The sequence below is a fragment of the Geotrypetes seraphini genome, chromosome 9, assembly GCF_902459505.1.
Source record: "Geotrypetes seraphini chromosome 9, aGeoSer1.1, whole genome shotgun sequence".
Taxonomy (NCBI): Eukaryota; Metazoa; Chordata; class Amphibia; order Gymnophiona; family Dermophiidae; genus Geotrypetes; species Geotrypetes seraphini.
The window spans coordinates 144,350,163-144,374,172 of NC_047092.1; the positions used below are offsets into that span (position 1 = coordinate 144,350,163).

The window sequence follows — 24,010 nt, forward strand, 5'->3', positions numbered from 1 at the left end:
GCCTTTGTCTGAAATATGCTAGCCCAACTCTTTTTGAATAATTTATCTAATTTTGGTCCTGTACAGAAGGCACTGGTACCATGGTAGGCATCGGTACAAATAGTGCAGTTGGGTGTCGAAGCCTTGGTAACCTCAATGATGAGGCACGCCTTTGAGGAGATACTACTTGTAAAGATGGCAACCTTGTCTTGATGCGTCGACGCTTAGAATGCGTCGATGGAGTGGACACTAGAGAACACTGATGGATGTAGGGATGCCGATCTATCCCTAGATGGAGAAGTACGTTTATGCTTCTTAGTCTTTTTACCAGGTGATCCCAATGGCAGCAGCAATGATGCAGACATCGATCGAGGGGTCAATGTCGGTTTCAACGCTGATGCTGATCTTTGCATTTCTGTGTTGGAGGTTGCTGACATTCTCAATGCTGCACCAAAAAAATTTTCAAACTGGAACTCTCTAGCCTTTAATGATCTTTTTTTAAGTTTGGAGCAGTGCTGACAAAGTCTGCTCAGTGGTAAGGACCAAGACACTGAACACACCAGTTATATGGATCAGTGACTTAGATGGTCCTGTTGCACTGGGTGCACTGCTTAAAGCTACTAGAAGGCTTTGACATGGAGGAAAAGACCACCAACATGAAATCGAAAGACTCAATAGTCCAGGAAAGTCAAATAAATTTAAACCCGAAAAAGGGTTGACACTCCCAGCCTGTGAACAGGCTTCAAGTGGCCCAAAGGCCTGAAAAAAATTTAAGGGGGATAAAAAAAGAAAATTTCTACAAGAAAAAGAAAGAACTATGAAAATAAGTAAAACTAATGAAGAAAAATAATATTGGAAACACACAAAATCTGAAGTTTGAGGCACTTTTCAAGAATTCCAAAAGAATATAGCTTCTCAGCTCTGCAAAAAACTGAGAACTGATGGTCCTGCAAGCCAATGTCAGGCAGGAAGACACCAGCACATGTGTGGTATGGGCAATCTTGAGACTTGCAAAAAGTTTAACGTGACAGTACACTTTTGCACTTTCCGTACTAGTTTCCATGGATTACATCACCCACACGTGAGAATAGAGTTTAAACATTAAAAAACCCTCAAAGGCTTGAGTAGGTAAGGAATACAAGGTAATTGATACAATCTAAGAAGAGATAAACCAAAACCAGAAATGGGTAATGAAAATTGGCACAAAAAGGAAATTTTTTAATATTAGACTAACTGCTGTGCAACTAAATGATTAGCAAAGCTAGGAACTGACACAAAGCAATACCAAAAGAGGAGAACCACACCACTGATCAATTATCAGACATAAATCTTCCTCTCACTGAGAAAACCAAAAATGAAAGGGACAGGTTGGTTCACTCTCACATTGGTCTCCTTCTCACACATGCTTGTTCAGATATCCTTAGACCTTCCTTCAGCACAGGTCATGTTACCCAAGGGATACCTCTACTGAGACTGAATGTTAAAGAAATTATCTTTTCTACACTGAACATAAAAGGTCAACTAAGGAGCAAAGGCTGCCTTTGAAATATGATATTGTACACTGAGTAGATTTTAACTTTGGCTTTATATTTGCGGTATATCAAATAAATTGAACTTGAACAGCTTGTACAGTCAGACAACGAATCAGCCTCACACCTAAGTGCTACAGTGCCCACTGGGTATGCCAATAAACCACTAACTTCTGAATAAGATGTCTACAATTTATATATTATACTGCCAAGGCTCTCCCTCCTGAGCCAAAATTTAAAAGATTCAACAAATTTTCTCAATCTATAAAGCAGATCTGTGAGATCCTGTAAAACTCTTTAGCATGTGTGGACTTGGAATGCCTACCATTTTTTTTTTTAAAGTAATAAGCACTCTACAAATAAGCAACAATAAGTTTTCCAGGCATCCTAGATGATTTTAGAGCAGGGATGACCTAGCTTAGTTGCCCAGTGGTTATCACCTATGGTGGCCCCAAGGACTAGCTGCAATCAAGGCAAAACAAAAGGGCCTGCTAGCTACACAAATATGCAAAGAACCATCAGTATGTACTTTAACTTGCAGGGAGAATGGGCAATTTTCAAATAGCCAATCTAACTGAACAAATGGCTTTGGAGAAATGTCTCACAAAAAATAGATAGACTGCTAATATAATCCTGTGATGAATAAATCAAATATCATCTAACAAATCACAGCTCCAATTATTGTTAAATAAATACTTAAATAATAGTCAAGTGTTCAGACCAATAACCAATAGTTTAGTGATAACACTAAACTGTGGCTATAATAGGGACCATCATTGCCTTTACTGTCCCTGACCTGACCAAAGAAAGTGCTTAGTAATGATTTAAAAACTACTTATTTGAAATTACTGAATGGTTGGGTCTCAGTAGCCACAGCTGTGATAAAGTGCCAGTGCTCTGTGTGCTTGAACGTGCTTTCTAATAACTAAATCTCCAATTAGAGCTGTGATTTGATAGATGATATTTGGGGAAATGTCCTCATTATGTAAACATATTTTGCACAGGATTGTTCTGGGAGGGAGACACTGGGGTAAGCATGATTTTTTAGTTTAATTACCAAATCTCAGAGGGGGGAGGGGAAAGGGCTTTGGCCTTGATGGCTAATGAGAGGATGGAGGAGGGAACTGGAGGTTTGTCTAGAAAACCTAATACTCTTGCACCTGCTTACAAGAGTGTTAAACAATTAGGTCCAGATTCTCAAAACAGCGCCATAATTGACTGGCACCTGAAAAATGGCACCAGTCGCACGTCACAAACAATGGTGCCATTTTGAGAATCTTGGCCTGTGTCGAAAATAAATGCAGGAAATGTTGGTCAGGGTTTTACAGGCCTACATTTCTGGTGCCTATCTTCAAAGTAGAATCACGCGTTAACGTCAACCCTGCCCATAATCATGTCTCTTTTTCACGTTCGGCACCAGTAAACATCTGCATAGATGCAATTCAGGCACCTACTTTTTTTTTCTTAATTAGCTTTTACATTTTTTTTTGTTTTTTTTTTAATGGCGCAGTCAATTACCGAACCATTAAAGGCCAATTAAAATACAAGTTAGGTGCCATTCAGGCACCTATCGACGCCTTCTGAACACTGCCATTTTGAGAATCCAGGCCTTTATGAATAGAAGAAACAATTGTGAAGACTTCAGCACCTTACCTTTAGCAGAATCTTTCACTACAATGTCTGAAATTTCAAACAGTTTGAGAGGTAGTGGCATCTTCCTATTAGAAGCTGCTGTCTTTAGAAGGCCAGGAAGGAGTGTGGTGCGTACCACCTAGAAAAAAATATAACAAACATGAGCAAAATGTGTCCTATAGAACTAAATCACCTTCCAGACCACAAGACACTAACCCACTCCAGTTTCAGCAACACAGATGCAAATTAAAAGTTAATTATGGTAGTATATATCTTAGTAGGAGGTACCCAAGCTTTAAATATGCTTTTTCCATCTGTTTTGCCAACTACAAATAGCAAAAGGCCTTCTGGTTATGCTGCTTTCTTACAAGCCATCAAAGTGAAGTTTCCAGAGATCAGGAGAGTTAATTAAATGGAGCTCCATAAATACCCACAGTGATCCTGTTTAAAAAGTGTCTTTCCCTCAGCTTCTCTTGCCTCACCACCCAGAGCTAATTTTTTCCATATTTAGAAACATGGAGGGGCATAATCAAAAGAAACGTCTAAGTCCGATTTGGATGTAGGGCGCTAGTCGTCCAAAGTCAGCAGCAGCAAATTGTCCATTCTCGAAAAGTACATCCAAAATAATTTTTTTTCAAAAATCATCTATCTATACGTCCAGGTGTTTGATTGTCCAAACCGCCACTAAGTCTATCTTTATACATTCTCAACCAAAAATTTGTCCAAGTCTGAAACATCCAGAACAAGACCTTTTGGATGTGGGAGGGGCCAGCATTGTGATAGACTGACCACCCAGACATGGCAACAGAGCAGTGGGACACCTTATAGGGCATTGCTGTGAACTACACAAAAAGGATGCCACATAAACATCTTACCACAAATCCCTTATAGGTCATGGTGAGCCCCCCCAAACCCACTATACCCACCTGTCTACAACCCCAATAGCCCTTATGGCTGTAGGTGGCATCTATATGGTAAGTATAATAGGGTTTGGGGGGTTCAAATTTTCCACCATGAATGTAATGGTTAGAGTGGCTTATCAGCCTGGGTTCTCCTCTCTATGGTTCACTAGCCCACCCCCCAGACTACTTAAGCCACCTTTGTGCAGCTACACTAGGCTTTCCTATGCCAGGTGCTGATGTTCCAGAGGCAGGTATATACGTTTTTATTCTAAACTTTGTGAAGATGTGATGGGGTCAGTGAACATGGGGAAGGGGGGGGGAGGGCTCTTTACTTTGTCCCTGCAGTGGTTATCTGGTTACTTTGGATACCTTTTAGGCACTTATATATGTCTTTATTTTCTCTTCTTTATTAATTTCCAGTTACTTTAGTTAGATTGTGAGCCTTCGGGACAGTAAGGGAATTTTTTAAGTACCTTCTTACTTCTCATTTATAATCTTAATGTATATTTTCTTCAAACCGCTTAGAACCTAACGGATGTAGCGGTATATAAGAAATAAATTACATTACATTACATCATCTAAGTCTCAATGTATAAGTTCCATCTAGGCAGTCTTGTAAAACCTTCGATAATCCCTGCAGGACGACTAACCCCATTGCCCCAGGTACATTAGATAGATTGTGAGCCTGCCGGGACAGACAGAGAAAAAAGCACAGTTACTTACCGTAACAGGTGTTATCCAGGGACAGCAGGCAGATATTCTTAACACATGGGTGACGTCACCGACGGAGCCCTCGGTACGGACCTTTTTAACTAGAAGTTTCTAGTTGGCCGCACCGCGCGTGCGCGAGTGCCTTCCCGCCCGACGGAGGAGTGCGTGGTCCCCAGTTAGTATAAGCCAGCTAAGAAGCCAACCCGGGGAGGTGGGTGGGACGTAAGAATATCTGCCTGCTGTCCCTGGATAACACCTGTTACGGTAAGTAACTGTGCTTTATCCCAGGACAAGCAGGCAGCATATTCTTAACACATGGGTGACCTCCAAGCTAACAAAGAGGGAGGTGGGATGGTTGGCCATTAGGAAAATAAATTTTGTAACACAGATTGGCCGAAGTGTCCATCCCGTCTGGAGAACGCATCCAGACAGTAGTGAGTAGTGAACGTGTGAACTGAGGACCAAGTGGCCGCCTTGCAGATTTCCTCGATGGGCGTGGAACGGAGGAAAGCAACAGAAGCAGCCATAGCTCGGACTCTGTGGGCCGTGACAGTTCCTTCCAGTGAGAGACCGGCCCGAGCATAACAGAAGGCAATACAGGCAGCAAGCCAATTTGAAAGGGTCCGTTTGGAGACAGGACGACCCAAACGGTTGGGATCGAAAGATACAAATAGCTGAGGAGATGATCGGTGAGCTCTGGTACGATCAAGATAGTAAGCAAGGGCACGCTTACAATCCAGTGTGTGCAACGCCTGTTCCCCAGGATGCGAGTGAGGCTTAGGGAAGAAGACGGGGAGCACAATGGACTGGTTAAGGTGAAAAGCTGAGACCACCTTGGGAAGGAATTTAGGGTGGGTACGCAGAACAACCTTGTCATGGTGAAAAACAGTGAAAGGTGGGTCGGCAACCAGTGCATGCAGTTCGCTAACCCTCCTGGCAGAGGTGATGGCAATTAGGAAAAGCACCTTCCAGGTAAGAAGCCTGAGCGAAGTTGTGGCAAGAGGCTCAAACGGAGGCTTCATGAGTGCTGAGAGAACCACATTCAGGTCCCAGACGACAGGAGGCGGCTTGAGAGGCGGCTTGATATTGAAGAGCCCTCTCATAAATCTGGAAACCAGAGGATGAGCTGTGAGGGGTTTTCCGAGAATAGGCTCATGAAACGCAGTGATGGCACTGAGGTGGACTCTGATTGAGGTGGTTTTGAGGCCAGCATTGGACAGTGAGAGCAAATATTCCAAGACAGTTTCCACCGCTAAGGAGGTAGGTTCCTGATGATGCCGGAGACACCAGGAGGAGAATCTGGTCCACTTCTGATGGTAACATTGGAGAGTGGCCGGTTTCCTGGAGGCGTCCAAAATGAGGCGGACCGGTTGAGATAGATTCTCCGGAGAGGTCAGCCCGAGAGAAACCAAGCTGTCAGGTGGAGGGAAGACAGATTGGGATGCAGTAGAGACTGATGCTGCTGTGTAAGCAGAGTAGGAAACACAGGAAGAGGAATGGGCTCCCTGGAGCTGAGTTGAAGCAGGAGGGAGAACCAGTGTTGACGAGGCCACCGAGGGGCGATGAGAATCATGGTGGCGTTGTCCTTGCGGAGTTTGGACAAGGTCCGCAACATCAGAGGAAGTGGAGGGAAGGCATAGAGGAACCGATCCCTCCAGTCGAGCAGGAATGCATCCGGAGCCAGACGGTGAGAAGAGAAGAGTCTGGAACAGAATTGGGGCAGCTGATGGTTGTGAGGTGCTGCAAAGAGGTCCACCTGCGGAGTGCCCCATCGAGCAAAGATGGAGAGCAGAGTCGGAGGGTCCAACGTCCACTCGTGAGGTTGAAGGATGCGGCTGAGATTGTCGGCTAGAGAGTTCTGTTCGCCCTGGATATAGACCGCCCTGAGAAAGAGATTGCGGTCCGTGGCCCAGGTCCAGATGCGCAGAGCCTCCAAACAAAGGGGGCGAGATCCGGTGCCGCCTTGCTTGTTTATGTAGTACATGGCGACTTGATTGTCTGTGCACAGGAGGAGGACTTGAGGGCAGAGAAGATGTTGGAAAGCCTTGAGGGCGTAGAACATGGCTCTGAGTTCCAGGAAATTTATGTGATGACGACGCTCCTGTGGGGTCCAAAGTCCCTGGGTGCGTAGATCTCCTAGGTGAGCTCCCCATGCGTAGGGGGACGCATCGGTGGTGATGATCATAGAGTGGGGGGGCAGATGAAAAAGAAGACCCCTGGAAAGATTTGAGGAGTTCAACCACCATTGGAGAGATTGCTGAAGAGATGATGTCACAGAGATGGGATGAGAAAGAAGATCTGTAGTCTGTGACCATTGGTTGGCGAGAGTCCACTGAGGTGTACGAAGGTGGAGACGTGCCAGAGGAAGGACATGCACCGTCGAGGCCATGTGACCCAGGAGGACCATCATCTGTCGGGCAGGAATGGAGGGATGCCTGAGTACCTGACGGCAGAGGTGGAGCAGGGTCTGCTGACGATCGGAGGGGAGAAAGGCCCTCATCAGCGTGGTGTCCAGAACTGCTCCAATGAATTGAAGTCGCTGGGTGGGAAGCAGATGTGACTTGGGGTAGTTGATCTCGAACCCCAGGAGGTGGAGGAGAGAGATGGTGTGATGAGTAGCTTGTAGCACGAGTTGAGATGAGGGTGCTTTCACCAACCAATCGTCCAAGTAGGGGAACACCTGGAGGTTGTGAGACCTGAGGAAGGCCGCTACCACTATCAGGCATTTGGTGAAGACTCTGGGGGAGGAAGCGAGGCCAAACGGTAGCACTTTGTACTGATAGTGGCGGTGTAGCACCTGGAACCGCAGGTAGCGGCGAGAGTTCTGATGGATGGAGATGTGAGTGTAGGCCTCTTTGAGGTCCAGGGAACATAGCCAGTCGTGTTGAGAAAGTAGAGGGTAAAGTGTGGCAAGGGAGAGCATTCTGAACTTCTCCTTGACCAGACACTTGTTGAGGTCCCTGAGATCGAGAATGGGACGGAGGTCTCCCGTCTTTTTGGGTACTAGGAAGTAGCGGGAGTAGAATCCCTGACCCCTTTGATCTGGAGGTACTTCTTCGATGGCATTGAGAAGGAGGAGGGATTGAACCTCCCTCAAGAGGAGGGGGGTTTGAGATGAGTGTGAAGCAGACTCTACGGGAAGGTTGTCCGGTGGAAGAGTCTGGAAGTTGAGAGAGTAGCCGTGGCAGATGATGTTGAGGACCCACTGGTCCGACGTGATGACTTCCCAACGGCTTGAGAAAATGGTGAGACGACCCCCGATAGGCTGTGGAAGAGGCAGCGAGGGTGGATGACTGGCTATGCCCTGGAGAGAAGAGTCAAAAGGGCTGAGATTGTTTAGCAGGCTGAGGAGGCTTGGAGTGTTGAGTGGCCTGAGACCGAGCCTGGGCATGGTGCTGCTGTTGGCGGGGTCGCCGAGATTGTTGGGGAGGCGGATTGAGTGGCCTGGCTGAGAACCTCCGCTGGTAAGATGATTGAGGCCGATAGGGTCGAGCAGGCGGAGCCTTCTTTTTCGGCTTGATCAGGGTGTCCCATCTGGTCTCATGGGCCGAGAGTTTCTGGGTGGTGGAATCCAGGGACTCTCCAAAGAGTTCATCCCCGAGACAGGGGGCGTTGGCCAAACGATCCTGGTGGTTAATGTCCAGGTCGGAGACTCTGAGCCAGGCTAAGCGACGCATGGCTACGGCCATGGCAGAGGCCCGAGAGGTGAGCTCAAAGGAGTCGTATATTGAGCGGACCATATATTTTCGCATCTGGAGAAGACCAGAGATGTGTTGTTGGAATAGCGGGACCTTGCGCTCAGGAAGGTACTTCTGGAGGGCAGACAGTTGTTGGACCAAATGTTTCAGATAGAAAGAAAAATGGAAGGAATAGTTGTTTGCCCTGTTGGCAAGCATGGCATTCTGGTAAAGCCTCTTGCCAAACTTGTCCATAGTCTTACCTTCTCTGCCAGGAGGGGTAGAGGCATAGACACTGGAGCCCTGAGTCTTTTTTAAGGTGGATTCCACCAGAAGGGACTCATGGGGCAATTGAGATTTGTCGAATCCAGGAATGGGAATGACACGGTAAAGGTTGTCCAGTTTACGGGGGGCTCCCGGTACCGTGAGGGGATTTTCCAAGTTTTTGTAGAACGTTTCCCGTAGGATGTCATGCACGGGAAGCTTGAGGAACTCCTTAGGAGGTTGCTCAAAGTCTAAAGCCTCTAGAAAGGCTTGAGACTTTTTTGAGTCAGATTCCAGAGGAAGGGACAGGGCAGCAGACATTTCTCTCAAAAATTTAGAAAATGAGGACTGCTCTGGTTTAGAGGTGGCATCGGGTGCCGATGGTTCCTCATCAGATGAGGAGGGATCCTCCTCGGTACCGAGAGGAGTTTCCTCCCATAAGTCAGGGTCCCTGACCTCTGGTGCATGTCGAGACACCGGGGTGGAGGGCGCGGTATGGCGAGTTTTGGACAAAGACTTTCCAGAGCGCACCGAAACGGTACCAGGGGAGGACGACCGGCGTCTATCTCGGTCCCGAGAAGAATGCCGTACCGCCTGGTGCCGAGGAGGATCCAATGTGGCCTGAGAATGAACCACCGGATCGGCCTGAAGTTGTTGGGCCGAAAGGATCGGCATGGATGTGTTCACCGGTACCGAAGGGGTGGACACCGGGGGCTCGGTGCGGGGCTCGGGCCGGTCTGGTACCGGAAGGAGCGGTGCCAGGATAGTGGGCAACAGTTGTTCAAGTTGTTTCTTCAACTGTTCTTGGAGTTGAGCCTTTAAGATGGCCGAGATACGGTCATCTAGGGGTGGCATCGGAACCGCTTTCTTTTTCTTCGGTTCCTTAGATGCCGCTCCACGCCCCGGCGATGAGGAGGCCGATGACGAGGCACTCACCGAGATCGGGGCGGAGCGTTTGCGGGACCGGTGCGATGCCGGTAGGGACGGTGTCGCCACCGTAGCTGGAGGGCGCTCGAGGGAAGAGGAAGGCTTCTTAGCCGGCTTACCTGGCGCCAGCGACGCCGATGCGGGGTCGGTCGGTGTCGAGGTCGACGGTGCCGATTTTTGAGGTACCGCCGTGGAAGGTGAGGAGTCCATCGCCGACTCGGTGCCGAAGAGAAGAGTTTGTTGAATTCTTCGGTTTTTAAGAGTTCTCTTTTGAAGAGTGGCACAGCGGGTGCAGGAGTCCGCCCGATGCTCCGGACCCAGACACTGCAAGCACCAATTGTGTGGGTCAGTTATGGAGATCGGGCGTGCACACCGCTGGCACTTCTTAAAACCGACCTGCGGGGGCATGAAGGGGAAGATAGCCTCCGCAAAATCGAAGCCCGAGGCCTGTATACTGGCAACAGGCCCCGCCGGGGCAAAAACGAAAGAAAAAAGGGAAAAAGCAAAGTTTTTTTTTTTTTTTTGCAAATCAAAGAAAAAATAAACCCGAAGGTAAAGAAAGAAAAAATAAGGAAAAAAGCGCGAGCGGGAAGGCAAAAAAGTGGTTTCAACGGCCGTTGAAAAAACACACGCGTCTTCTTCGCTCCGCGGAAACGAAGAAACTGGGGACCACGCACTCCTCCGTCGGGCGGGAAGGCACTCGCGCACGCGCGGTGCGGCCAACTAGAAACTTCTAGTTAAAAAGGTCCGTACAGAGGGCTCCGTCGGTGACGTCACCCATGTGTTAAGAATATGCTGCCTGCTTGTCCTGGGATAATGCTTGAATACCCGAATAAATTCATTTAAACCATTCTGAGCTCTCCTGGAAGAACAGTATAGAAAATTGAATTAATAATAATAATAATAAAAATTAAAAGTCTAGGCCGGCCCACATCCCATCCACACTACTCCTCCAACAATGCTTCTTTCAGCTCTGGGCACACAGTGGGATTCAGAGGCCTAAAAAGTCTCAGGATACATCTAAAAAGCAGTTTCGATTATCGGCACTTGGACAACCTGTCTTTTAGATCATCCAAGTGCCGACTTGGGTGGATTTTTGGACACATTTTATTTTCGATTATGAGCCCCATAGCTGTTATATAGATTTGACTTCCACACACAACTTTCATAGCCTGATTGTTCATGTAGAAAATTAGCTTGCCTCTGTTTCTGCTTCTTTTCATGAGCTCTGTAATTATTCAAAACATCAATTTCTCCAATAAGGATTATTGCATGAGTCAGATGGTTCACACACAGAAAGGGGGGAAAAAAAAAAACCTCCTCCAGCAGAAAAAATAAATGAAGATGTCAATGACTGTCACATCTTTTTCTCTCCAACTAGTTTAAACAAGTTAACATGACGATTGGCAAAATGCCAAGCATAAGCAGACAGACACCAATTTAATCCCCCAGGAAAGCACACCCTCTGTAACACGATGCAGACAATCTTACTTTTGAGGTCTACTTATGAAACCCAACATTTGTACGTATCACTTATCCACAAATCAGAAAATAATGACAAAATAACAAGCAGTGTCAGAGAATTTGCTGTTTGCATTTTAAGCACAGATGCTCTGATGAATTTTTTTTGCCATTTGCGCTCGAGGTGTCTCAGTTGTCCATGCAGTAAGGAAAGACCTGCATGAAACCAACTGTGTATTTTCCTGTCGCTAACTGTGATCCATTTGATGACTAATATCTTGTCAGCTTAACTGCCAAGGCTTTTTACTTCAATAGCTTGAGGATTGTTAAGAGTGCCAGTCGAGGTCCACATAAAGGGCCGCACAAAGGGTCCTTTGGCGGGGCCCACTGGGAGATCCTACCTGGTCATCGTCCCTTTAGGGGCCGAAGATTGGTCCGGATATGGGTGGGCGGGACTACTTCTTTGGTGAGAGTCCTTGAGCCTGGATTGTCATGGGATAAGGAGGGATTCTTATCTGTTGATGTTAACTGGTGCTGGACTGCTCCCGGTGTTCTCCTGGCAGTTTAACTTCTCAATGTCTCAGGTCAATGTCACCATGGGAAAGAGGGGCCTGGGGCCCGTATTGCGTTGAAGGACAGTCAAGAAGGGGAAGAGGAGGAAGAGATAATAGGGTGTTGTACTAATGCACTAAAAGGAAATGTAGCATGGGATTTTCTTGTCAAGGTGGATTTAGTTTGTGGCCACCCAACAGGTGAAAGCAGTCCACTGTTGGGTTTGGTGGCCGCTGATAGCAATTGGGCATAGATTTTATGCTTGGTCCAACTTGGACTGTGTGATGGGCCCACCTATCCATTGCTCTTTAAAGGTTGAATATCAGGTCAGTTGTTGGTGGGCGGGATTTCCTCCAGCAGGAATGGGTCTGCCTCGGTGGAGTGCTCCGGTAGGATATGGAGGGAAACATTGGAAAAGTATTCCTCCTTACCCTGCTGGCTGTGGTAGCAGGCTCAGTCTGTTGGCCCTTTAAGGGCTGAAGATCAGGTCAGTTGTTGATGGGCAGGACTGCATCGTCGTCGGCAGGGTACTCCGGTGGGGTAAGAAGGGACACATTGGAAAGGTGTTCCTTCTTACCCTGCTGGCTGTGGGAGCAGGCTCAGTCTACTGGCCCTTTAAGGGCTGAAGATCAGGTCAGCTGTTGGTGGATGGGATTCCCTCCAGCAGGAACAAGTCTGCGGCATTGATGGTGATGTGCTCTGGTGAAGTAAGGAAGGACAGATTTAAAAGATCTTACTCCTGAACACAATGGAGAAAGCAGCAATAATCTCATGAAACTACAGAACAGTTTATTCTGTAAGGCTATGACAGCGTTAAATAAATAAAATTAAATCTGGCGCATTCTGTTTCCGTGAGGTGAAGTCGAGTGACTCAGATCTGTGGTTCAGCATATTCTGAAAAGTGAGGTCTAATGAATTCTGTGAAGTCCAGGTCAGTCTGTGAAGGGTTGTGAAGCCTAGGTGATTCTGTGAAATTCCACTTACGTGGATTCATGATATGAAGTCCAGCCAATTTTGAGAAGTTAAACAAATCCAGTTCTGAATGATTAAAACTAGCTGGCCTCATGAGCCAAAGCCCACCAAGTCCTTGATGTCAACTACAGAAACTGCAACAAAAAGCAAGGACTTCAATCCATGACCTCAGAAGGCTCTCGCACTAGCAAGAATCATTAGCTCCAATTCAGAAGCAGGTGTTGTTTAGTTATACACTGATACAGCCGTTCAACTTCCTCCAAATCTGAAGTAGTTTAATTTCAGTCACCAGCACTTTGCTGGTCATTCCAAAGTTGAATATATAGTTCCAAGCTCTAAGGGAAGATTACCGGTAGTTTTTTATCTCGATGTGTTTTCAAAGAAATCGGCAGCTGTGTACTACAACCAATGTACGCAGACGAGATAGCCATGCAAATTCATCTTTTTCAGCAAAGTCAGTTTAGGCAACAGTGTAGCCTTTAGAGTCTCTGTTAGAATTTTTATATAGCTTGTATTTCAGAGCATAAGATCAGATTAGGACACAGACAGCAGTTGAGGAAAGTCTTTGTTTAGTGTTTAACATTAGTTTAAAATACAGCTAGAAAAAAAGTAGCCCTATAGAGCATATTATTTGCGAAGGTCATTTTAGTTAGCCAGTGAGAAACTGCACTTTTGTCATGGGGTGGGGTGGGGTGGGGTGGGGGGGCTGATGACAGGTGGAGAAGAAGGGACGCTACTGGGTTTTTAGACTTGAATATAAACCATCTGCTGGCTAACAGACACAGTACTCACTTGCTATGGACTGGACTGGTAGGACTAAAGGAAAGAAAATTATCAGGTAAGACAATGTAGACTGTTGACTGTTCATGGTTAAAGGAGGTGGCCAATTACTGTGAACATTACCTCCCAAAAAGATGTAAGAGTTCTTCTTCTAGCTCCAGAAAGAAGAAAAAAAGGAGGCAAAACTTGCTGTGCTTCTCTTGTTTTTCTATGTCTGGAGGCAACTCTTCAAATTGCAGAAGACTATCAGGTAAGGGGATTCAGAAGCTTCCGAGTATTCCCCTCTGGGTACATTTTAATAATCAGAAGACCTCCCTTTGCTTTATAGGTATCCAGCACATAAACTAGTCCAAGAGGAAGCTTCTCTCTATTCTGTAGAGACACTTCAATTCCATGAAATCCTCTGCCAAGAGGAGGAAAGGGACTTGGCAACACCAATTAATTTCTTCTACTCAAGGCTTTGCCCTCTTCCTGTTAAAGGAAAATTTCTAGCTCAACTTAATCAGGAGCCACTGATTTAGGAGCTTAACTTGCTACCCAGCCTACAACTTGCATGATGAGCCATCACCATATGCTGAAGACAGAAAAATACCAAGTGTTCTATGGCTTCACTTTGTCTTTAAAGGGTGAATCACAAAGAACTACTTTCATTCTGTTTTCACCTGCTGATCGACAGACACAATCCACAAGTTCTGGACTGCTCTAGAAGAATAATAAGGAAAATACATTTTACTGCAGCTTAGTAAATACCCTTCTAAAGCTTGGCAAGACATCAAGAGGAATGTCTGAAAACCATTTTACAAGCTTCTGCATTCTACAGCACCCATGCAAAGCCCTGAATTAAACACATTTATTGTGTCATTGAGCTTTATGGGAAGACTGTACATACCAAACCCTCCTACCTGAAATTCTGCTGTCTTGGGATTAGCTATGTGCACTGCTTGGGTGGTGGAGATAGGCATGCCAAGTTTATCAGCAATATCCTCTATAGAACACTGTAAATAAAGAAAACAAAAAATAATTAATGAATAGTACAGAAAGATTTCCACCCATGTAAAGTCTATAGCTTTTTTTTTTCTTTTTCAATATTTTCAAGTTAGCACATGCTTCTTGTTGATATAATTTTACCATCACTTTGGACACCACCTGTTCAACAACTTTTCAAGGATATTTGTTTTAAACTTGTGCCACAGTCTTATAACTGGGTTGGCAAGACTTGGGAGAGAGTGACAGGAGAGTCTTTACTGTAGCAAATCTGCTAGTTGTAGATTAGCATTCATGTATAATTTAAAGGGGAGACGTTCCTACACAGAAAGAGTTATGCAGGCTTGACAGATGGTGTGCAGGGTATATATAAGGTAAAAACGGGGAGAAAAGTGTCCCCCCCTTCATTGTGACACGAGTATAGAATGTCAGGCGCAACTCTGGGTAAGAGCGAACAAGAAAAGGACCTGGGTGTACTGATAGATAGGACCCTGAAGCCGTCGGCACAATGCGCGGCAGCGGCAAAGAAAGCAAACAGAATGTTAGGCATGATAAAGAAAGGAATCACGAGTAGATCGGAGAAAGTCATAATGCCGCTTTATAGAGCAATGGTCAGACCACACTTGGAATACTGTGTCCAACATTGGTCTCCCAACCTAAAGAAGGATATAAAACTGCTGGAGAGAGTGCAGAGACGAGCAATGAAGCTAATAAGAGGTATGGAGAACTTGGAATATGAGGAACGACTCAAGAAACTGGGACTGTTCTCCCTTGAGAAGAGGAGGCTGCGAGGGGACATGATCGAGACGTTCAAAATGCTGAAAGGCATCGATAAAATAGAGCAGGAAAATAAAAAATTTACATTGTCCAACGCGACACGGACAAGAGAACATGGTTTGAAGCTAAGGGGGGACAAGTCCAGGACAAATGTCAGGAAGTTCTGCTTTACGCAGCGAGTGGTAGACGCCTGGAATGCTCTCCTAAAGGAAGTTATTGAGGAATCCACTGTGCTAGGATTCAAAGGCAAATTAGATGCACATCTCCTTACGAGAGGCATAGAGGGATATGGGTGACTAAAACTACATCAGGTGTATACCTGACTGGGCCTCCGCATGTGCGGATCGCCGGACTCGATGGACCATGGGTCTGATCCGGAGATGGCAGTTCTTATGTTCTTATGTGACACACACATTCATGGGAATCAATCCCACAGGAATAATGGAATAATTCAACAATTTGACCTCTGGCTTTAAAAAACTAAGATACTACTCAAAGGGGATTATTTTTTTTTAATTGTTTATTTTATTGAAAATAGCATCATACATTACAAATGTAAAGGCATAGTGGTTTCTTCAATGTCTAACCAACAAATACATAAGTATCTGAAGATGTTCATATTCACAAGAAACCCTTATCCCCTTCCCTCCCCTCCTCCAGAGACCACTGAATCATCCTCCAATTACCAATTATATGGTACACATAGGGCTCCTTTTACTAAGCTGCACTAGCGGTTTTAGCGCGCACTAGATGCTAACACCTCCATTGAGCTGGCGTTAGTTTCTGGCACGTAGTGCGGGGTTAGCGCACGCTAAAAACACTAGCGCACCTAAGTAAAAGGAGCCCATAGTGATATCACGCCTCTAACATCCAGTGTTCCATAAGTGAATAGAAATAAATAAAATAAAAGTCAAAAACATCACATCAGAGGTGCCCACACTTTTTGGGCTTGCGAGCTACTTTTAAAATGAACAAGTCAAAATGATCTACCAACAATAAAATTTAAAAAAAACCAAAGCATACTGTATGCAGAGAAAATGTTTATAATCATTTATATTCCGGGGGGGTTTCAAAGAGGTCAAGGCAGATGACTTTATGCAATGTCACCTCAGTAACAACTATACAAAAATAGACAAATATACCCTCTTCCTTTTTACTAAACCGCGATAGCGGTTTTTTGCACAGTGAGCTTGCTGAATGCCCTGTGTTGCTCTCGATGCTCATAGGCTCCCTGCGCTAAAAACCGCTGTTGCGCTTTAGTAAAAGGGGGCCATAGTGCAAAATATAGACATCAGATATAAATTCTCAAAACGGACACATTTTGATCACTAAATTGAAAATAAAATCATTTTTCCTACCTTTGTTGTCTGGTGATTTCATGAGGCCCCCTTTTACTAAACCGCAATAGCGGTTTTTAGCGCAGGGAGCCTATGAGCATCAAGAGCAATGCAGGGCATTCAGCACAGCTCACTGCGCAAAAAACTTTATTCTTCTGACTGTGCACCCAATATTTCTTCCCTTCATTCAGCCTCCTGTATGCTTCCTCTCCTCCAGACCTTATTCCCTCCCCCAACTTTTTCTTCCTCTCTCCCTGCCTTCCTCCCCTTTATTTCTTTCTCCCTGCCCCTTTCTTTCGGTTTTCCCTGGCCCCCTTTCTTTCTGTCTGTCTTTCTCTCTCCATGCCCCCTTTCTGTCCGTCTCTGTCTTTCTCTCTCCATGCCCCCTTTCTTTCTGTTTCCCTGTCTTTCTCTCTCCATGCTCCCTTTCTGTCTGTCTCCCTGTCTTTCTCCATGCCCCCTTTCTTTCCATTTCCCTTCTTTCTTTCTGTCTCCCTGCCCCCCCCTTTCTTTCTTTTTTTTTCTCCCTGCCCTCCCCCAAGCCACTGCCGCCAACATCGGGGAACAGGCCTCTCGCCCTAGAATGGCCATTGACAAAGCTAAAATGATTAAACTTCCCATTAAAAGTAATATGCATATGAGGCAGAGCATTACAAGAAGTGAATCACCTTAGGATCTTTCTGGTAGTATCCTAGGATCCACTATTTTTGAATCTCTACATTATGTGGTTTTCACCGATACTGAAGGCACTACCCTGGTGCTGATCTGAAACTGACACAGACAATTTATATTTATCTTGCACGAGCCCAACCAAAATGCAATAAATGTAGAATTAACTTATTGGAAAGAAGGGGGTCCCCACTTTTTGACAAATTTTTCCCTTTCTTCTCCATTACCACTCTTCTCCTTTTCTTTGCCTCTATTTTCTGCTCTATACCCGCCACCTTTTTCCCTTTCACTACCTGTCTCCTACTCCTACAATGGCTTTCTCTCTCTGCCTTTGTCCATTCCTTTTCTATTGAATTATGGCATTCTGCTTCTTTTCCCAAACGGTACCCCTTCCAAAACGTCAGGCGTGATCAGTGGAGTGCCGCAGGGCTCGGTCTTGGTCCCGATTCTATTCAACTTATTCATAAGAGATATTACCCGAGGACTTAGAGGAAAAATATCAATGTTCGCCGACGACGCCAAACTTTGCAACATAGTAGGTAAAAGCATTTTACCTGATAATATGACGCAAGATCTACTACTGCTTGAACGGTGGTCGGCAACATGGCAACTAGGCTTCAATGCTAAAAAGTGTAAGGTAATGCACCTGGGTAAGAAAAACCCGCACACTTACATACTAAATGGTGAGACCTTGGCCAGGACCACGACGGAACGTGATCTAGGAGTGATCATTAGTGATGACATGAAGGTTGCAAATCAAGTGGAGAAAGCTACCTCCAAGGCAAGGCAAATGATGGGTTGTATTCGTAGAGGTTTTGTCAGCAGGAGACCTGAAGTTATGATGCCGCTGTACAGGTCCATGGTGAGGCCTCACTTGGAGTATTGCGTTCAATTCTGGTGACCACACTACCGGAAGGATGTGCAGAGAATCGAGTCGGTTCAGCGAATGGCCACAAAGATGGTCTGGGGGCTCAAGGATCTCACGTATGAAGAAAGACTGAATAAACTGAGGCTGTACTCACTTGAGGAACGAAGAGAGAGGGGTGATATGATTGAAACATTTAAGTACATCACGGGCCGTATCGAGTCGGAAGAAGATATCTTCTACCTCATGGGACCCTCGACCACCAGGGGGCATCCGCTAAAAATCAGGGGAGGGAAGTTCCATAGCGACTCCAGAAAATACTTCTTCACTGAAAGAGTGGTGGATCATTGGAACAAACTCCCACTGCAGGTGATTGAGGCCAACAGCATGTTGGACTTTAAGAGAAGATGGGATATTCACAAGGGATCCCTAGGGGAGTGAAACCAGAGGGCGGGTATTTGGAATGGGCAGACTTGGTGGGCTATAGCCCTTTTCTGCCGTCTTTTTCTATGTTTCTATGTTTCTATTATATTTATTGTAAATCACTTTGACCTGTCTTATGCCTGAAATGTGGTATATAACATTCTAAATAAATATAAATGCATTCTCCCTCTAACTTTGGTGGCCTGATGTTTTGCTCCATTCGGCTGTTTCCGTAGTAGTCAGTCTTTGTTGATCCAGTCGGACAGGCCCAGTCAGGCTGCTTCAATTGCGGTTTCTAGTCTTGCCTAGTAGCCCCACTGCTGATATTTTTATTTCACAGTCTGAGCATCTAGTTCCCAATTGTGACAACAAGCATGATGAACAGATTTTTTAAAAAACTGAAAATGTTAAATGCTTGCCAGAATAAAATGTACTGAATATATACCAGAGCAAATGTGAATGTCTCTGTGAATCCAGCAGCTGCTAGGTCCTGTCTCAGTAGTTCTGTCAGTTTATTGAGAAGAATCTGAAAACCAAATGAAAGTAGTGATTACGCCAAATATTTGTCTCACACTGAAAGTTATTTAACACTCTTAGACACTAGGAGAATGCCATTGCTTAGACACTAGAATGGCATTACCGTATTTTCACGCATATAACGCGCGCGCTATACACGATTTTACAAACCGAGCATAACCATGCGCGTTATATGCGTGGGCGCGTTTTACAATTTGTTTTTTACATTGCTGGTTCCCCCCCCTGACGTCTGATTCATCCCCCAGCCCCCCCCCACCACCATTTGCGGTGGAGAAGCAGCGTTCCGTGGGTTCGCGATGCCAGTGAGCCCTGCGCTGCTTCCTGTGCCGCGGTCCCGCCCGTTCTCTGACGTCAGAGAAGGGGCGGGACCGTGGCAGAGGAAGCAGCGCAGGGCTCACTGGCATCGCGAACCCACGGTAGGCTGCTTCTCCACCGCAAACGGTGCAGGGAGGCTAGGGGATGAATCGGACGTCGGGGGGTTGCGAGCGGTCCTTCAGGGTGGGGGGGCCAGCAGTCCTTCATGGTGGGGCATCAGGCTTTCAGGGTGGGTTGGGCCTTCAAGGGGGGGACAGGAGTTCAAGGGCAGGGCGGCGAGGAGAATCGGGGCGGCAAGCAGCATGCGTGGTATACGCATGTGCGCGCTATGTCAATTTATTTACATAAATGTTGTTTTCCCGCGCGCTATACCCGTGTGCGCGTTTTACACGGGTGCGCGTTATATGAGTGAAAATACGGTACTTATGTGGAACATCAAAAAGGTTAAATTTAATCTTACCTGTTAATTTTCTTTCCTTGAATCCTGCTAGACCAGCATAGATGGCCACTTTGCCAGCAGATAGAGGCAGAAAACACAAATTTGCAGTGAGATCACATCCACCTATAAAGCAGTTCCCATAGAATACATTCTAGTGATTCTTACAAAAGCTTGATAGATTAAAGGAAAAATAAAAAAACAACTTATGCAATATAAAACAGTCCACTAGAACACCATGATGTAGGTAGTAAACTCAAAGTTCCCTACAACCAGCAGAAAAATGGAAATATATACAGTATAAATCAAACAAATCCTACAGTCAGCAAAAAATACCAAAGGAAAAAAAATTGTAACAGAAAATTAGCTATGACTCCTGTCTCTGACCATTCTAATCTGGTCTAGCAAGAATCAAGGAAAGGAAATTAACAAATAAGATGCAATTTCACCTTCCTTATCATCCTACTGCTGAAGAAAAACTGAAAGTACCCAAGCCTCTCAATCCTAGGTCCATGAGAACTAGACCATGATGTAACAGACACTGCTCCAAATATAAGTCAGAGGGACTCTACCAAAGTGAGTCTCTCAAAATCAGCATTATCATAGTTTCTAGTCAAATCAGGTACCACTAGGATTACCGCTGAAGGATGATCCTCTGTCCTTCTGAGATTCCATCCAATCAACAGCTGGGGGAGAGTGGGAAAACTGTAAAGAAGATGGAGCATACATGATCATAATTGGCACTGTCAAATTTTGCCACAAGGTCCATGTATGGAACTCCTTAGACCATGGCCCGTAAAATTTCTGAAGCCACAGCACACTAAACTCAGTGCGACAGCTGGAGGGCATCTGGAAATGTGCCGATGTTGACGCGATGATGTCACATGCATATGTGAAGTCATCATGTTGATGTCCGTGCATGCACAAAGTCTGCTATTACAACAGGTCAAGCATCTGCCAATTGAGAAAGTCAGCCAGCAATTTTTCTACTCCTACTGCGTGCGCAACTGAGAGAGCCTGCAGATGAGCTTCTGCCTACTAGGAGTTGAGACGCAGTAAGGCATTCCTGGAGCCAACTTGCCTGTTGACATAGGCCACTGCTGTCGCATTGTCTGAGAAGACTCCCTGGAAAAGCGGAGACTTAGAGGAGACATAATAGAAACCTTCAAGATCCTGAAGGGCATAGAAAAAGTAGACAGGGACAGATTTTTCAAATTAAAGGGCACCACAAGTACAAGGGGGCACTCGGAGAAATTGAAAGGGGACAGGTTTAGAACAAACGCTAGGAAGTTCTTTTTCACTCAGAGGGTGGTGGATACATGGAACGCGCTTCCAGAGGCTGCTGTAGACAAGAAAACATTAAATGGTTTCAAAGAAGGTTTGGATAGATTCCTAGAAGAAAAAGGGATTGAAGGGTATAGATAGGTATAGATAGGTATAGGCCACTACTCAGGCAATGGGCCTGATGGGCCGCCGCGGGAGCGGACCGCTGGGCAGGATAGACCTATGGTCTTCCTCAGCGGAGGCAACTTCTTATGTTCTTATGACTGCCTTGCCTTCCAAAGACTTCTCCACCGCCAGAAGCACTGAGGTCCAGGCGATTTATGAACCACTTCTGTTGAACTAGTGTCCAATGACCTTGCACTGGGTGACAATTGCAATGACACCACTAGCCGTAAAAGCTGGCTTCAGTGATTAATGTCTGCCAGGAGGAAATATGAAAAGGCATGCCCCTGGAGAGGCCAGCCGTCTGCAGACACCACCGCATGCTGCTCTTCGCTACAGACAACCATGAAAGCAGTTGCTGAAGTGAGTCCATCTGAGACCAGCAAAAAAAGAGAAAGTCTTGGAGAGGTTTCATATGCACTCTTGCCCAAGGGACCTCTATGGCTGTTGCTATCGACCACAAGACTTGCAGGTAATGTCATGACATAGCAGATGGCCTCTGGAGCAGATCTGAAATCTGCTTCTAGAAGAAAGACCTGGCCCAAGGTACTGCAGACCAAGACTCCCAGGTACTGCAGAGCTGAGTCAGCTCCAATTGGCTCTTCTTGAAGTTGACAATCCACCCCCAAGACTTGGAGGAGTTGTACCACTCTCTAAACTGCTTATTCGCCTTCCTCCTTGGATGAAGCTCTGATGAGCCAATCGTCCGAGTGCACTTGGATACCAGCCTTGCAAAGCTGCGCCTCCACCACCACTACTACCACCACCTTGTTAAAGGTGTGAGATGCCATTGCTACACCAAAGGGGAGTGCCGAGAACTGGAAATGATGGTCCAATACATGGAACCACAAGTACCTCCTCTGGGCAGGGAAAATGGAAATGTGGAGATGGCTTCTGTCAAGACGAGGGAAGCGAGAAATTTCCCCAGCACCACTACCGCTATAACTGTCTCAATGCAGAAGTGTGGTACTTTCAGGGCCGCATTGACAGCCTTGAGTTCTAGACTTGGTCTCCAGTCTTCTGGCACTATGAAGTATCTGCCCAAGCCCAATTCAGCATCTGGGACCAGTTCTGGGTCCAGAGGCGTTTGCACCATTGTCCTGAGTCAGAGGGCTCTCTCTGGTTGGTCAGCCAGAGAATCTACAAAGTGCTCTAAAAGGGGGGCACTGAACTCAATTTTTGCTCCTGAGGAGCAAGTCCATTTCACGGTCCTATGAATCCTTTAACATCACACCACCCTCACTAGGCAGGAAGGTGAGTTTGGTGACCTGTGTTACTAGTGAATACACTTCGGCTGAACAAATAGATGCTGGAAATCTGAAGCCATTGGGTAAACCTTGGTCACAACCTTATCCACCCACAGGGACCCCTCTCTGGAGACTCCCAGTGCTCTGTGACCAACTTAGTGATGTCTGGATGTGAGGGAAATCACGATATCTGAGCAACAGAGCTGCACTTGAGCAATGCACTTTCAGAGGACTCTGGAAAGGGTCTCCTCCCCTGGAAACGCACCTCCTGTGAATTGCCAGCCCTGGAGGACTTGGAGCCCCTCCCCTGCACATTCTGCTGCATGTGGGACATGGACGCTCCTCAGACGACCATCCATCACAAACCTGGCATGATAGAGGAGTAAAAATGCCTGAAAGGTCCATCCCTGTCAATTTTAAGCAAATCAAGGGGTTTTGAGGCCGATGGAGGCTTTAGAAAAAAAGATTGTTTTAAAAACAAGATGGCAGCAACTAGGAAAACTGCGCCAGAAATGGCCTGTGGAGACCTCCCTGATGGACAAAAAAACACAGGGAAAGGAGTTTTAATGGAGGAGGAACTAGCCTCTGGTTGCAGAAACCTTCAAAATCAACCCTTGAAGACCCCTCCGATTTTAATAATAATAATAATTTATTTTTATACTAGTCTTTAAGCCTCTATGTTGCTCCTTCCATTCACTGCCCTCTCTTCTCTTTCCATCTCTCTCTCTCTCTCTCTCCCATATGGCCTCTCTCCATCTCCTCCTTCCTTTTGCCTTGGTCTGGCATACCTTCCTCCTTCCCTCCAAGCCATTCTCTCCCCCTCTGCTCCCTTTCCTCATTTAACTACTTCATTGGTCAGCAGCAGCATTCACAATTCATTGCTGTTGCTGGCTTCAGGTCTTTCTCTCTGGCCGGTCCTGTCTTCATGAAAACAGGAAGTAGGCAGGACCGGCCAGAGAGGAAGGCCTGAAGCCAGCAACAGCAGCAAATTGTAAACGCTGCTGCTGCCTGAAGCACCCGAGGCAGACGCTTCTCTCCCCTCCCAGTCCAACCCCCGCTGACTCTGCGACCCTCCCAGCAAGATGACTTTAATATCAAACCTCCCTCCAGCGTTGGCAGCCGCAGCACGCTAAACAGGCTGCTTCGGCTTTCTTCTGCCGTTGAGTCTCTCTGTTGCGTCATTGATGACATCATCAGTGACGCGGCAGAGGGACTCAACTGCAGGAGAAAGCCCGAAGCAGCCTGTTTAACGTGCAGCGACTGCCAACGCTGGAGGGATGTTTGTACCGGTGCAGAAGCGATATGTCTCTCCCCCTCCAGTATCTGTGCAGCACTTTGCTGCGGCGCATCCTCCCATGGGGGGGAGTTTGCACAGTGGGAGCCGGGTGAGAGCGGCGATCTCCAGTTGGGGGGGGGTTGCACAGTGGGAGCTGGGTGAGAGCGGTGATCTCCAGTTGGGGGGGGGGTTTGCACAGTGGGAGCCAGGTGAGAGCGGCGATCTCCAGTTGGGGGGCAGGGTTTGCACAGTGGGAGCCGGGTGAGAGTGGCGATCTCCAGTTGGGGGGGGGGTTTGCACAGTGGGAGCCGG

At 46.3% G+C, this 24,010-nt stretch overlaps 1 protein-coding gene across 1 annotated transcript in view; it reads right to left on the reverse strand.

Moving 5' to 3' along the window:
• FARSB (phenylalanyl-tRNA synthetase subunit beta) overlaps positions 1-24,010 on the reverse strand; it is a 125,693-nt gene that overhangs the window by 46,758 nt on the left and 54,925 nt on the right. The window contains exons 13-15 of the mRNA XM_033959660.1: positions 18,887-18,967; positions 14,289-14,381; positions 3,162-3,279 (exon numbers count right to left, since the gene is read on the reverse strand). Of these exons, the coding sequence (XP_033815551.1) occupies positions 3,162-3,279; positions 14,289-14,381; positions 18,887-18,967 (292 nt within the window). The remainder of the gene's footprint in view (positions 1-3,161; positions 3,280-14,288; positions 14,382-18,886; positions 18,968-24,010) is intronic.